Here is a 16838-nt window from a genome sequence, read left to right on the forward strand (position 1 = left end):
TGATTTACCACATAGCTTTAGAGGCTAAAACTCTTGAGGGTCTTACGGTCCATAGTGTCTTGACAAAAGTATAGGTAGGTAGGTGAAAGATCATTACAAAGAGGTAGTCAGAGTGATTTAGTGGTTGGGCTGCCTCTTGTAACAACTCATCCCCAGGAACTCAGAATCTAACAAGAACTAACATTCATTCTGAGGGTAATTCTTTCATTGATCTAAGGGTTTCCTACTAGACTCTGTCTCTTAAAGGTTTGCCACATTAGAGACCAAGCTTCTAACACAGGAACCCTTTGGGGGCACATTCAAGAAGGATTACCACAACAGAAACAATACACATCAAGGCTTCACAGAATTAACTCATGTTTGTTGTTGCTGACTTCCACTTTTTAGACATGTACACACACACACACACACACACACACACATACACACACACACACACACACACACACACAGTTTCTCATTGATCAAAAAGAAGTATGGTAGCAGATTATGAAATATAATAGCTGTCTTTACAACTGAATATAAACTTTTGTAAATTTGTACTAGAATATAGTGAATTTTAACAACTTGAACTTCAACCTCAAAGTAGCCTCCCTTGGTAATAAAACTGCCTTCATTTATTGATGTCTTGAGCAGTTTAGTGTAACAGTTTTAGCATTCTGTATTACATTATGCTGGCATAAGCCTGTACTTTAATACAAAACCATATGCTCTTTTGAGGCCCAACAGTCTTACGTTAATGCTTTTACTCGTTAGTAATACCTGGCTTGAATTATTCCGGCCCAGTTTTTTCATATTGCTAAATTTTTAGGTTAAACTTTCATATCTGTCTCTTCTCATCTGCTCCCCTCCTCTGCTATTCTCTCCTATCACCTTCCTTTGTTTCTTCCCTGGGGTTTTGGTGGTCTGCTTCTACATGGTAATGGAATGAAGGGTCCTCAGATGTTTCAACTGTTTGGCATGATTTCACATTTCCCATATGTCATCAAGTCTATTTATACAATGAATTTACAGTGTTAATATTTTTGCTAACAGTGCTAAGATACTGAATTTTATTTAGAAGAGAATACAAAATCATCATAGTATTCTTTCTAATATTGATATTGAATTGCCTTCTTTAGAAGCATTACTTATAAAAGAGTAAAGATCTTTCTCCACATTCTCTAACTCCTCTTAAACTAGATGATTAAAAGGCCGTGTTTATTATGCCTGTATTTTGAAAGGTCTTCATTATATTAGTATTTTATATCATACCCTTTCATTTTATGGATAGTGTTTACCAAAATAGCAGGAATAATGCTGAATTGGTGTACACATGCAATAAAACCAGTGAATCCATCAGTTTCCCTTTTGATCTTTGTCTGACCTTTGCCTAAATAGTTGCCCTAAACTGAATAAAATCTGCATCAGTTTTTTTTTTTTACTATATCCTGCCTCTACCAAAAAAATCCATTGTGCTTATTGCTTGAAGCTTGAAATGCCTTTCTGTGGTCATGTTTAGGAAATTTTAAAGTAGCACATGTCAGTGAAAAGCACTTTTGTCATACCATAAAAGGACAGTCCTTATTCTTCATTATACTGGTGGAGTATAGAACCAATCCTGGCAGATGAAATCATACAATATAATCTTACTAATCAGTGGGGAGGTTAGAAATGTAACACCATCGTTAAATTTTCTGTCGAAACATTCCGAACACTCACTGCTTGAACAGGTGCAAGGTAGTAAGTACTTCTGTAGTCTTAGAGTAACTTCCTTGCTGCCTTTGCTTCTAGTCTTTCTCTTCCATGTCTTCCACTCACACCTTGACACTTAATGGAGCTTCTACTTAATGAGGACCTTACAGCTACATTTAGTGATTTTTTTTTTCAGGTTTTGTTTTTATTGCTATACTTACTGTATTAGTACTAGTCCTTGATGTGTTTCCTTGTGTGTAGGTAATGGTCTTCTTAGAGTGTGTATGTACTTAGAAGTTATGACCATTGGATATGTACTAGATGATTTAAAATTGCAGGGTTTTATTGTTACACATACTGATTTTTCTCAGTATCTCATATATCGTCAATATATTGAAGCCTGGGTTTTCTCTCTAATAGTCACAGCATTTATATTGTAGATGATTTTGAATAAATGAGCTTTTTAAAATTATAATGAATAAATCTATAGTAGGCTGTAGTTTTCAGCCTAAATCTAACTTGCAGATTGTTTTGGTCCAGACTTCTAACAATAACTTTGCCATTTTTAAGGTTTTTTTTTTTTCCAAAAAAAGAAGAGTAATAATAATATGTGAGTCTGTTATCTGTGGAAACCAAAAATATTTAATTATATTAAAGTAATTAATTTCTGCTTGCACAGGGAGGTCAGGAATTCTCTTGCTAAAGCTGATTAGTACAATTTGATAAGAGTTTGATTTCTCTCAAAGAATACCTGGAGACAAGAAAGAAATAGATAACTAAAAGGCAGTTCAGATTTGGACAGCAGAAAGCAGCCAGACCCTATGGAGCTGTATTACAAGGGTGGTTCTGAGAGTATGATTCTGGAGTGGTTAACCACGTGGGTGGTCCTGAGACTCCTGGCAAGGGAAGTGACAAAGAAGTGTCTATTGGGCCCTCGGATCCCGGCCCGAAGCAGCTCTCTGCTCCCAGAACCCGTGGGAAAGAGACATCACCGCCTGGTCAGGTGGGCACTCCTGAGGCTGCAGAGCGGAAGAGACCACCAACACTGCCCACCCCTGCCCACATCCCTGGCCCAAGAGGAAACTGTATAAGGCCTCTGGGCTCCCGTGGGGGAGGGCCCAGGAGCGGCAGGACCCCTGCCTGAGACACCGCGGGAACCTGAGGGTAACAGACCAGATAAACAGTTCTCTGCACCCAAATCCCGTGGGAGGGAGAGCGGAACCTTCAGAGAGGCAGACAAGCCTGGGAAACCAGAAGAGACTGCTCTCTGTACATACATCTCGGACACCAGAGGAAAACACCAAAGGCCATCTGGAACCCTGGTGCACTGAAGCTCCTGGAAGGGGTGGCACAGGTCTTCCTGGTTGCTGCCGTCACAGAGAGCCCTTGGGCAGTCCCCCGCCTGGTGAACTCAAGACACAGGCCCACAGGAACAGCTGAAGACCTGCAGAGAGGGAAAACTACACGCCCGAAAGCAGAACACTCTGTCCCCATAACTGACTGAAAGAGAGGAAAACAGGTCTACAGCACTCGTGACACACAGGCTTATAGGACAGTCTAGCCACTGTCAGAAATAGCAGAACAAAGTAACACTAGAGATAATCTGATGGCAAGAGGCAAGCGCAGGAACCCAAGCAACAGAAACCAAGACTACATGGCATCATCGGAGCCCAATTCTCCCACCAAAACAAACATGGAATATCCAAACACACCAGAAAAGCAAGATCTAGTTTCAAAATCATATTTGATCATGATGCTGGAGGACTTCAAGAAAGACGTGAAGAACTCCCTTAGAGAACAAGTAGAAGCCTACAGAGAGGAATCGCAAAAATCCCTGAAAGAATTCCAGGAAAACACAATCAAACAGTTGAAGGAATTAAAAATGGAAATAGAAGCAATCAAGAAAGAACACATGGAAACAACCCTGGATATAGAAAACCAAAGGAAAAGACAAGGAGCCGTAGATACAAGCATCACCAACACAATACAGGAGATGGAAGAGAGAATCTCAGGAGCAGAAGATTCCATAGAAATCATTGACTCAACTGTCAAAGATAATGTAAAGCAGAAAAAGCTACTGGTCCAAAACATACAGGAAATCCAGGACTCAATGAGAAGATCAAACCTAAGGATAATAGGTATAGAAGAGAGTGAAGACTCCCAGCTCAAAGGACCAGTAAATATCTTCAAAAAATCATAGAAGAAAACTTCCCTAACCTAAAAAAAGAGATACCCATAGGCATACAAGAAGCCTACAGAACTCCAAATAGATTGGACCAGAAAAGAAACACCTCCCGTCACATAATTGTCAAAACACCAAACACACAAAATAAAGAAAGAATATTAAAAGCAGTAAGGGAAAAACGTCAAGTAACATATAAAGGCAGACCTATCAGAATCACACCAGACTTCTCGCCAGAAACTATGAAGGCCAGAAGATCCTGGACTGATGTCATACAGACCCTAATAGAACACAAATGCCAGCCCAGGTTACTGTATCCTGCAAAACTCTCAATTAACATAGATGGAGAAACCAAGATATTCCATGACAAAACCAAATTTACACAATATCTTTCTACAAATCCAGCACTACAAACGATAATAAATGGTAAAGGCCAACATAAGGAGGCAAGCTATACCCTAGAAGAAGCAAGAAACTAATCGTCTTGGCAACAAAACAAAGAGAATGAAAGCACACAAACATAACCTCACATCCAAATATGAATATAACGGGAAGCAATAATCACTATTCCTTAATATCTCTCAACATCAATGGCCTTAACTCCCCAATAAAAAGACATAGATTAACAAACTGGATACGCAACGAGGACCCTGCATTCTGCTGCCTACTGGAAACACACCTCAGAGACAAAGACAGACATTACCTCAGAGTGAAAGGCTGGAAAACAATTTTCCAAGCAAATGGTCAGAAGAAGCAAGCTGGAGTAGCCATTCTAATATCAAATAAAATCAATTTTCAACTAAAAGGCATCAAAAAAGATAAGGAAGGACACTTCATATTCATCAAAGGAAAAATCCACCAAGATGAACTCTCAATCCTAAATATCTATGCCCCAAATACAAGGGCACCGACATATGTAAAAGAAACCTTACTAAAGCTCAAAACACACATTGCACCTCACACAATAATAGTAGGAGATTTCAACACCCCACTCTCATCAATGGACAGATCATGGAAACAGAAATTAAACAGAGATGTAGACAGACTAAGAGAAGTCATGAGCCAAATGGACTTAACGGATATTTATAGAACATTCTATCCTAAAGCAAAAGGATATACCTTCTTCTCAGCTCCTCATGGTACTTTCTCCAAAATTGACCATATAATTGGTCCAAAAACGGGCCTCAACAGGTACAGAAAGATAGAAATAATCCCATGCGTGCTATCGGACCACCACGGCCTAAAGCTGGTCTTCAATAACAATCAAGGAAGAATGCCCACATATACTTGGAAATTGAACAATGCTCTACTCAATGATAACCTGGTCAAGGAAGAAATAAAGAAATTAAAAACTTTTTAGAATTTAATGAAAATGAAGGTACAACATACCCAAACTTATGGGACACAATGAAAGCTGTGCTAAGAGGAAAACTCATAGCGCTGAGTGCCTGCAGAAAGAAACAGGAAAGAGCATATGTCAGCAGCTTGACAGCACACCTAAAAGCTCTAGAACAAAAAGAAGCAAATACACCCAGGAGGAGTAGAAGGCAGGAAATAATCAAACTCAGAGCTGAAATCAACCAAGTAGAAACAAAAAGGACCATAGAAAGAATCAACAGAACCAAAAGTTGGTTCTTTGAGAAAATCAACAAGATAGATAAACCCTTAGCCAGACTAACGAGAGGACACAGAGAATGTGTCCAAATTAAAAAAATCAGAAATGAAAAGGGAGACATAACAACAGATTCAGAGGAACTTCAAAAAATCATCAGATCTTACTATAAAAACCTATATTCAACAAAACTTGAAAATCTTCAGGAAATGGACAATTTCCTAGACAGATACCAGGTACTGAAGTTAAATCAGGAACAGATAAACCAGTTAAACAACCCCATAACTCCTAAGGAAATAGAAGCAGTCATTAAAGGTCTCCCAACCAAAAAGAGCCCAGGTCCAGACGGGTTTAGTGCAGAATTCTATCAAACCTTCATAGAAGACCTCATACCAATATTATCCAAACTATTCCACAAAATTGAAACAGATGGATCACTACCGAATACCTTCTACGAAGCCACAATTACTCTTATACCTAAACCACACAAACGCACAACAAAGAAAGAGAACTTCAGACCAATTTTCCTTATGAATATTGACGTAAAAATACTCAACAAAATTCTGGCAAACCGAATCCAAGAGCACATCAAAACAATCATCCACCATGACCAAGTAGGCTTCATCCCAGGCATGCAGGGATGGTTTAATATACGGAAAACCATCAACGTGATCCATTATATAAACAAACTGAAAGAACAAAACCACATGATCATTTCATTAGACGCTGAGAAAGCATTTGACAAAATTCAACACCCCTTCATGATAAAAGTCCTGGAAAGAATAGGAATTCAAGGCCCATACCTAAACATAGTAAAAGCCATATACAGCAAACCAGTTGCTAACATTAAACTAAATGGAGAGAAACTTGAAGCAATCCCACTAAAATCAGGGACTAGACAAGGCTGCCCACTCTCTCCCTACTTATTCAATATAGTTCTTGAAGTTCTAGCCAGAGCAATCAGACAACAAAAGGAGGTCAAGGGGATACAGATCGGAAAAGAAGAAGTCAAAATATCACTATTTGCAGATGATATGATAGTATATTTAAGTGATCCCAAACGTTCCACCAGAGAACTACTAAAGCTGATAGACAACTTCAGCAAAGTGGCTGGGTATAAAATTAACTCAAATAAATCAGTTGCCTTCCTCTATACAAAAGAGAAACAAGCCGAGAAAGAAATTAGGGAAACGACACCCTTCATAATAGTCGCAAATAATATAAAGTACCTCGGAGTGACTTTAACAAAGCAAGTAAAAGATCTGTACAATAAGAATTTCAAGACACTGAAGAAGGAAATTGAAGAAGACCTCAGAAGATGGAAAGATCTCCCATGCTCATGGATTGGCAGGATTAATATAGTAAAAATGGCCATTTTACCAAAAGCAATCTACAGATTCAATGCAATCCCCATCAAAATACCAATCCAATTCTTCAAAGAGTTAGACAGAACAATTTGCAAATTCATCTGGAATAATAAAAAACCCAGGATAGCTGAAACTATCCTCAACAATAAAAGGACTTCAGGGGGAATCACTATCCCTGAACTCAAGCAGTATTACAGAGCAATAGTGATAGAAACTGCATGGTATTGGTACAGAGACAGACAGATAGACCAATGGAATAGAATTGAAGACCCAGAAATGAACCCACACACCTATGGTCACTTGATTTTTGACAAAGGAGCCAAAACCATCCAATGGAAAAAAGACAGCATTTTCAGCAAATGGTGCTGGTTCAACTGGAGGTCAACATGTAGAAGAATGAAGATCGATCCATGCTTATCATCCTGTACAAAGCTTAAGTCCAAGTGGATCAAGGACCTCCACATCAAACCAGACACACTCAAACTAATAGAAGAAAAACTAGGGAAGCATCTGGAACACATGGGCACTGGAAAAAATTTCCTAAAAAAAACACCAATGGCTTACGCTCTAAGATCAAGAATCGACAAATGGGATCTCATAAAACTGCAAAGCTTCTGTAAGGCAAAGGACACTGTGGTTAGGACAAAACGGCAACCAACAGATTGGGTAAAGATCTTTACCAATCCTACAACAGATAGAGGCCTTATATCCAAAATATACAAAGAACTCAAGAAGTTAGACCGCAGGGAAACAAATAACCCTATTAAAAAATGGGGTTCAGAGCTAAACAAAGAATTCACAGCTGAGGAATGCCAAATGGATGAGAAACACCTAAAGAAATGTTCAACATCTTTAGTCATAAGGGAAATGCAAATCAAAACAACCCTGAGATTTCACCTCACACCAGTGAGAATGGCTATGATCAAAAACTCAGGGGACAACAGATGCTGGCGAGGATGTGGAGAAAGAGGAACACTCCTCCATTGTTGGTGGGATTGCAAACTGGTACAACCATTCTGGAAATCAGTCTGGAGGTTCCTTAGAAAATTGGACATTGAACTGCCTGAGGATCCAGCTATACCTCTCTTGGGCATATACCCAAAAGATGCCCCAACATATAAAAAAGACACGTGCTCCACTATGTTCATTGCAGCCTTATTTATAATAGCCAGAAGCTGGAAAGAATCCAGATGCCCTTCAACAGAGGAATGGATACAGAAAATGTGGTACATCTACACAATGGAATATTACTCAGCTATCAAAAACAACGAGTTTATGAAATTCGTAGGCAAATGGTTGGAACTGGAAAATATCATCCTGAGTGAGCTAACCCAATCACAGAAAGACATACATGGTATGCACTCATTGATAAGTGGCTATTAGCCCAAATGCTTGAATTACCCTAGATACCTTGAACAAATGAAACTCAAGACGATGATCAAAATGTGAATGCTTCACTCCTTCTTTAAAAGGGGAACAAGAATACCCTTGGCAGGGAAGAGAGAGGCAAAGATTAAAACAGAGAATGAAGGAACACCCGTTCAGAGCCTGTCCCACATGTGGCCCATACATATACAGCCACCCAATTAGACAAGATGGATGAAGCAAAGAAGTGCAGACCGACAGGAGCCGGATGTAGATCGCTCCTGAGAGACACAGCCAGAATACAGCAAACACAGAGGCGAATGCCAGCAGCAAACCACTGAACTGAGAATAGGACCCCCGTTGAAGGAATCAGAGAAAGAACTGGAAGATCTTGAAGGGGCTCGAGACCCCATATGTACAACAATGCTAAGCAACCAGAGCTTCCAGGGACTAAGCCACTACCTAAAGACTATACATGGACTGACCCTGGACTCTCACCTCATAGGTAGCAATGAATATCCTAGTAAGAGCACCAGTGGAAGGAGAAGCCCTGGGTCCTGCTAAGACTGAACCCCCAGTGAACTAGACTGGTGGGGGGAGGGTGGCAATGTGGGGAGGGTTGGGAGGGGAACACCCATATGGAAGGGGAGGGGCAAGGGGGATGTTTGCCCGGATACCGGGAAAGGGAATAACACTCGAAATGTATATAAGAAATACTCAAGTTAATAAAAAAAAAAAAAAAGTTAAAAAAAAAAAAAAGAAGTGTCTATTGGCCTAGTATTGAGTCGTATTGAGTGTAGTGTTGACAGTCCACTTATGGACTTTGTAGAAATATCATATATTGCATGAATCTTTATCTGTTTGCTTAGTTTTTAGAGTTTATCATAGAACTGTAAGAAGAATGTTTTTGATGGCTTCACTTCTTATCTGATAGGGCTATTAATCTAATCTAAAGATTTAGGTATAAACTAATAAACAGATGTGATTGGGCTTAGGAATCTACAGTTGTGACTTCTTTGTAGGTCTTGTAAATTAGCTTGTTCTGTCTTTGGTGCCTACACCATGCCCGGTGTGTCATAAAACTGTCCACAAGTGGATATTAGGTAGAGAACAAGTTGTTATAAAACATGTTTAGTTACAACCTTCGGTATTGATTTGTGGCTTTACAACATTTGGCCTTAATCTTTTAGGTGTATATAACACCCAAAGGAAGTAAGCATGCTAAGGGAATTAATTTAAATAAATGATTTCATTTGCTTATTTTCTTTTTTGTATATTTTCTTCCTTTATAAAAAGAAAATATAATTGAGTGTATAAAGACATTGACCCTTGTTTTTATTGTTTGTTTTTTTTTCTCTGCAGGGGCCTGAATTAATGAATAAGTATGTTGGTGAATCTGAAAGAGCAGTTAGAGAGGTAAGAAGTTTATACCATGAGAGAAGCACTGTTCTATCCTTCTATGTAGTTTCTATTAAATTTGCGTAATGGAAAGTGGTCTGATTCTTCTGCAAGCAAATACTATTTTATTATTTAAAATGCAATTTTGTGTTTGTTCTTATCTATCATACTATCCTAACTTTTATTTTTACCCAAAATTATTTTTAAGAACTACTATCTTTTTCTCATTTTTTCCTGTAAGTGAACGAAATATTTGTCTTTATGAAGGGCAGTAAATCTATGTATGGGATTTTAAGCCTTTACATTAGATAGTTTTTTATCATGACTAAGCCTCATATTTGAAAATTTCCGGGGGCTGGGGATTTAGCTCAGTGGTAGAGCGCTTACCTAGGAAGCGCAAGGCCCTGGGTTCGGTCCCCAGCTCCGGAAAAAAAAAAAAAAAGAACCAAAAGAAAATTTCCATCTTACTGACTTGACCTTACTTTTGCCTAGTGGTTTAGTCAATGTATTTTCTTTCTGTCAGCTGACTTTAAAGTCAGACTTTTAATTCTACTTCCTGTCTATTAATGCTTCTTCATTCTAGCTGTTGGGCCAAGTTAGGGCAACTAGAGTCACCATTTGATCACATGCCATGATTTTCCTAAACAGATGCTCACCTGTCTCGCACAGTGTCCCACATGTTCATAGAAACTCTGTAAAACAAGAACACACGAATAGACATGGGGTGTTTGTAAGGATGGGATTCAAATGTTTTGTTGCAAGAATTTATTTAAAATCATGTTTTGTCATTTCTGTTTTAAAGTGTAGATAATGATACTATTTTTAAAGTATTAGTTGATAATGACAGCATAAAGAAAGGCAGTATTTACTAATATTTGAACTGGCACCTTTATCTTCATGATCATGTAACACATGAACAGAAATAACGGAATAGTTATAAGAGATACATATCTGGATGCTTTTCTGCCTGTACTGCCTTCTTCCAAGCTTATTTCCACACATCCTTCCTTAGATTGTTCTTCAGGTAAATGCTGACTGACTTTAGTGCTTTCCTTGGTTTGTGGACAAGCCATCCACAGTCCTATGAGATCTGGCCACTTTTTCTTGCCTAGGTTTTGTCTAAACATTTAAGTATACATTCTTAAAAGAAGTATGATTATGAGAAATATGAGCATTTTATATAGCTCTTTTAATGTTTTATGATATTATATATTATTTGAGTTCCAGGTATCAAGCCAAATGTTTTATGCATTGTTTGTTACTCACTTCCTTATCTTCTGAGCTCCGTATTATTACTGCCTTCATTTTCTGAATGTGGAAAATTGAGGTCTGGATAAGTAAATTTGTCTGCTGAAGCTCACATAACACTTGGTGGAGCTGGGTTTTAATGGGATTTCTCTGATCACTTAACTGGTCTCCCTCCTGTACTATATTTATTTTTAGTCTATTGACCACTAAAGAAATTACTTTTAAATTACTATATTGCTTTGGGTATCTGTTAAAGGTATACATGAAGAAATCACAGGCTGGTAGTTTTCTGTATGATAGATTTGATTTTTAAATGATTTTCAATAGGAAACTAGCTTTGTGATTTTTTTTTTTTCAGGCATTTGCTAATCTGGTCTGCTCTGTTACTCTTTCACTAGGTATTCCGTAAAGCAAGAGCAGTGGCACCTTCCATTATCTTTTTTGATGAACTTGATGCCTTGGCTGTTGAAAGGGGCAGGTAAGAAACGTTAAATATTAGCATATTCAATAATAGCATTAATATTTTATGCAAAAGTAATCTGTAACAATTTTTTCTAGAAACTATTTTTATATCTGTGCAGTTAACTTCTCCTTTACCCATTTATTTCATCTAATCACTTTGTATAATCATTTCCTATACAACTGGATAAGACACTGATACAATTGAAGCATTTGAGTTAACTTTTAGTTTATCTACAAAGGTCTTTTAGTGCTACATACTAGAAGTAATAGTAATGATAAAAATATTTAGTTAAAGGTGAAAACAAAATTTAATTAAATATAATTATTTGGTATAATAGAACATTATAAAAGCTGCTGCTATATGACCCACACAAAAATCTTATTATCATGTTTCTAGCTTTGTGTTAAAACAGAAAGATCTCATCTTAAAACAACTTCAATATAAAAAACTTTCTGGGAGAGGAAAAAAGATATTTTATAGACTTGTAGAGTTCCTTAGAATAAATGTCTCACAATAAAATAGAAGGTAAATTATCTAAAATGATTGGGCTGAAAATGTGAATTTTAGAAAATTTTCTTTAAATTTGCTTGATGACCCTTGCTATCAAGATGCTCATAGGGTTCTAAGTACTAGAACACTTCAAATGTATTGTTACTGTGATATAGTCAGTTTTTCAGAAATTACCATAATAATCACGCTAGTCATCTTTCTTTGAAAATACATCATTTCTGCCCTTTTTCTTTTGGTTCTGGGGATTACCCCAAGAGTTTGTGCTTGCTGTGCATGGGCTCTACCCCTGAGCCAAATTTCTGGCTCAACAAATGACAAGATTTCTATGACAAGATTAGTTAATAAACTATTATTTTCTTTTTCATCTAGTTCTCTGTTGCTGTAGAGTAAGTAATAGTGGAAAATAAATGATTGGCTTACCAAATCGACAGTATGATTTGCTAGTTTGTTTTATTCTGTGTTTTAATATTATTCTTTTGATTATATTAAATTTCTCATGCCATTGTATGTTTTCTGAGAATAATTTGGATAGAGGTTTTGACTTGTGAAAGGAAAGAGGAATTACTGTATTAGAAGTGTCTGACTTCAGTATTTTTTGTTGCTGAATGCTTTTTAATGCTGTTTTGCCTTTCTCTAGCAGATAGTAAAATTTTATATTTTAGTGATTTAAATATTTGTATATAACTAAATATTTGTGTTTAAGCTTTTTCGCTCTGATTTCTTAGGATGTCAGTTTTATAGTTTTGGTTTCCTACTGATGTTTTTCAACGTTAACCAGGATGTTTTCAAGGCCTATGAAAAGTTTTCACCAAGTTATTTGCAAACTAGGTCTCAATGGCTATGTGGAAGTAAAGAACAAAAATTATACATATAATCAGTGTTGAAGACTCCCCCCCTTTTTCTTTTACATTTTCTCTTTATTTCAGCACAATACTAGACATCATTAGTTCATACTAAATGTTATTTAAATGTAAATGCACATGGAAAGTTTACATATCAGCATTTCTAAATATTGTAATACAAAGTGAAGAAACATGCAAACTATCATTTTCCAAAGATATTATTTAATATATTCACCAAAGATAAGTCAGGGGAGGGAGGCTTCACTAAGGAAGATTCATTGGTCACACGCATTAATAAGTTACGGCTGAGGAACATTTAGCACAAAAGTAGTGTCAGTGTCTGTCGGGTTTGGTATTGGTATGTTTTAGTAGAATTCCCCTCTTAATTTTAACATTAAACAACCATTTGTTTCTATAACAAATAGTAATTAGGTAGTTATCTTTTCCTATGTGGATGTAACAAGAGATATCAATAGTAAATTTCTTAACATATATGCTGTAATTAATAATACTAAATGGTTTCCTGTACATAATAGTATAGTTTTATGAGATTTTGGATCTGATAGGACACATACTTAGCTTGCTTAATGTATCAGTTTCGTACATTACAATTAACCAAGTCCTCAAGAGAGCCATAATGTTTCTTTCATCCTCTTGCAGGTATCCAGCACAGTGCATATAGGTACACAATAGAATAATCAAATATTGACTAATAGTAAGAATAAAGGCTACAGGGTAAAAGGGGCTGTTTATTTTTATTCAGTCTGGTACTTGAGGGAAGAGTCCAGCTTATGCTCATGGTATTTTGGCATACCATGTTATTGGTAAATAGATTTTCTATTTATAATTTTTTTTAATAAAGAATCTTAGAAGCTTTGCAGTAATTCACCCTGACAATGGGCTCAAAATAGAATAGAATGCTAAGCAAAGCTGAACAACAAAATAAGAGCAATGAAAAGAGCCAGACGTTTTTGTGCAAACTAAATTGAGAAGTAATAAGCCTGAACTGAAAACCTTGTCATTTGTGCTAAGGATACACAGGTGATTGGTACTCTTTGTATATAGCTACGAGTAACAGAAGAATTGACAAACGGTAGCAAGGGAATAAAGGTTATGCTTCTTTTTAAAAACATTTATTTGTATTTTTAGTTATGTGTATGTGTACTTGTGCGCGCGCGTGCGTGTGTGTGTGTGTGTGTGTGTGTGTGTGTGTGTGTGTGTACACGCACTTGCGTCTATGGGTATGTGCATGTGAGTTACAAGCAGTTGTAAGCCACCTGACAAGGGTACTGGTAGCTGAACCTAGGTCCTCCATAAGAGCAGGGCACATGCTCTTAAAATTTTCACTTTTCTTCAACTGGAACACCACACTTCTTAGGCTGATGAGAAAATACTTTGAAAAAGATGGCTGCTAATTATGAATAATACTAATTCATTTTGTAGAAAAGACTTTACTTTAAAGCATATTACTTTATGCTCAAGGGCCATTCTTTTACACTTACTTTTTTTCAGTAGAGAAATCTAATACTGCTTTTTGTTTGTTTGTTTGTTTATAAGTTGATAAGTACTAGGTCCAAATGTTATGTGTGGACCAATCTAATAGCTTATAGGTTATAATCCTGAATCATCACATACAAATGCTATGTATAATTCTCCTTCTGAAAATCTAAGTTCCTTTCAAAAAAAAAAAAAACAAAAGAACAAAAACCATAACTAACCCCAGGATCCTCCAAGATTTCTTTTTTTAATTAAGTGAAGAGAACTGTTGGTTTAGATCCAAGAAGCCAAAAGAGTAGGGATTTTTTTAAATACAGTTTATTTCCTGGGTAAAGTATTTTTGTATCTAAGTATACAGTCTTATAAAGTGCTATTGAAAATATGTTGTCAGGTTTGGAGGGATTTTTTTTTTTAAATCGTTTTTACATTGTAAGACTTTCTAAAAAATATGTAAGTAAATCATACTATCCAAAATAAGTCATGCCTTGAAAACTCATAAGGAGCCAAGATACTGTATTTGAACATGAAATAAAGTATAAGATTAAATGTAAAGAACTCTGTAAGTATATGACAAATATATGGTCTACTTAAACACCTAGTAACAAGGGGCTTTTGGTCTTATATTGGATATAGGCTGATCATTCCAGTCATGCCTGGGTGTTACAAAACAGGTCAGGGGAGCTGTTTGTAGTATGAGATTGATGGTTTCCATTAGCAAGATGAAGGGATACTTTCTACTATGTTGTAATGAAGGCTCTGTAGGGAACTGACAATTGATTTGAATGAATCTGTCCCAACCTGTGTTATTTCTGAGATTCTGAAAACCTTCAATTATGTTCACTTTGCCATTGCCTCTTACTCCTTACTCCTTCTCTTCTTCTTTTTCATCTCCTGGTTTTTTTGTTTTTGTTTTTTTTTTTTGTTTGTTTGTTTGTTTAATGTGTTTGAAGGGTTGTGTATTCTGAAGATCAACCCAAGGTTTGGGTATGCAAGACAAACACTCTTGCTAATCTGTATCTCTAGCCATATCCATACTTTTTTGAAAAAGAGAAAATATTTATGGGCCAGACTCCATTTCCGTTCCTTGTGGTATCTTTAAGGGAAGTCAGTGAGGGTCATAATTATAATGATGGTGTCTATAACTGCTGCCTTTTGGTAATTTGTGCTAAGTACTGTGCTGAGCCCTTCCATGTTGTGTTTAATTTTTAAAATAATTAATCTATTTGGTATACTGTGGCAGAATACCTAAGTGGGTTTTGTTTTATTATTAATATATGTGTACAGATGTTGTTGATTTTTTTTTTTAACTACGTTTGACTATATTGATTTTTCTATTGTTTTTTAATTTGTAAGTTTTATTGATTGACATTTGGGTATTTTGTGGGGGGTTGCTTTAACTTTATTCATCTAGTATTTATGAACTCAAAGTATCTTTGATAATTTCATTGTTAAAGACTCTTGAAAAGGTTATTTTATATAGATTGTTGTGAAAAATAAAGACTATTTAAAATGTTAAAAGTTTACTTAGATAGCAGATCTATTTACCTAATGGTCGGCTGTTCTCTAGGGATTAGGCCTTAGGTTCTCCATATACTCTCTGATCTTGGAGAGCTTAAATACTGCATAGGATCACTGGAAATTAAAACTTGGAATGAGCAGTTACATAAAACACCTCATGTCCACTTGAAAGTTGTGGATAAGAGGATCTGTCTTGTGGATAGTCAGTCGAGTTTTGGAGCTTGTACTGTATGTTGAAATCTGAGTCCTGTCAGTAATTATGCTGCACGCTGGTTATACAGGGTGCTCTGTCACAGGAGCTAAGTAAGGTAAAGGTAGCATTCATCCCATGGTAGAGAAAAACCCTGTATTGTTTTCTATCCTTTTCAAGCATATTTCACTGAATATCTCTGTTAACATACAATGCTTTTTCATTTCACAGAGTAAGTAATTCAAAAGTCTGCATAGATCTGAAAAAATTGTGATTGTGAATGTTGCCCAGCAAGAAATTAGGATGACACCAACTATCTGCCTGCTTGCTGTATTTTTTAAATGCTTGATAATTTCCATGTATCTAGAAATATTAGTGACTTCTCTTTTGTTGTGTGATATGCAGAAAAATTCTGAGCATGTAACTCAGCCTTCCTCTGAGTCTATATCATACTATATACATTTCTTTTCCTACCTATCCCTGTCAATATGTAGCAGACGTAAGTTTTGACTAATTTTAATTCTTTGTGTGTTTGATGAACTGGTTGGAATAACTTTATGTCTCACTTTCCAGTTCAATTTTCATTTACCATTTTAGTGTTAGAGAAAAAAAATCAGCATGTTTGATGATTAGGAAAGGAAATTATCTGGATATAATTTTTGATATAATTCAGTTACTAATGAGTTGTCAGGCATACATTTGCAATCAGATACATTGTTTTCTTATAAAGAAATTTTAAAATATTAAATGTGGTATTTAGGGGGATAGAAAGAAGATTTTTAAAACCTTTTTCAAAATACCAGTTCTTCAGGTGCCGGGAATGTTGCAGATCGTGTTTTGGCTCAGCTGTTAACGGAAATGGATGGAATTGAACAGCTAAAAAATGTGACAGTTTTGGCAGCTACTAATCGCCCAGATAGAATAGACAAGGTAAGAAAGAAAATGATACGTATGTTGTAAAACCAAGAAGCA

At 36.4% G+C, this 16838-nt stretch overlaps 1 protein-coding gene across 4 annotated transcripts in view; it reads left to right on the forward strand.

Annotated features, from left to right (window-relative positions):
- The window catches only part of Afg2a (AAA ATPase AFG2A), a 191026-nt gene that overhangs the window by 38996 nt on the left and 135192 nt on the right, over positions 1 to 16838 (forward strand). For all 4 annotated transcript variants that reach the window (XM_087626275.1, NM_001415082.1, XM_087626279.1 and 1 more), the window contains 3 exon segments: positions 9563 to 9616; positions 11245 to 11324; positions 16670 to 16796. In XM_087626275.1, coding sequence (XP_087482401.1) covers positions 9563 to 9616; positions 11245 to 11324; positions 16670 to 16796 — 261 coding nt within the window.

Source organism: Rattus norvegicus, chromosome 2 (genome assembly GCF_021556685.1).
Source record: "Rattus norvegicus strain SHRSP/BbbUtx chromosome 2, alternate assembly SHRSP_T2T, whole genome shotgun sequence".
Lineage (NCBI taxonomy): Eukaryota > Metazoa > Chordata > Mammalia > Rodentia > Muridae > Rattus > Rattus norvegicus.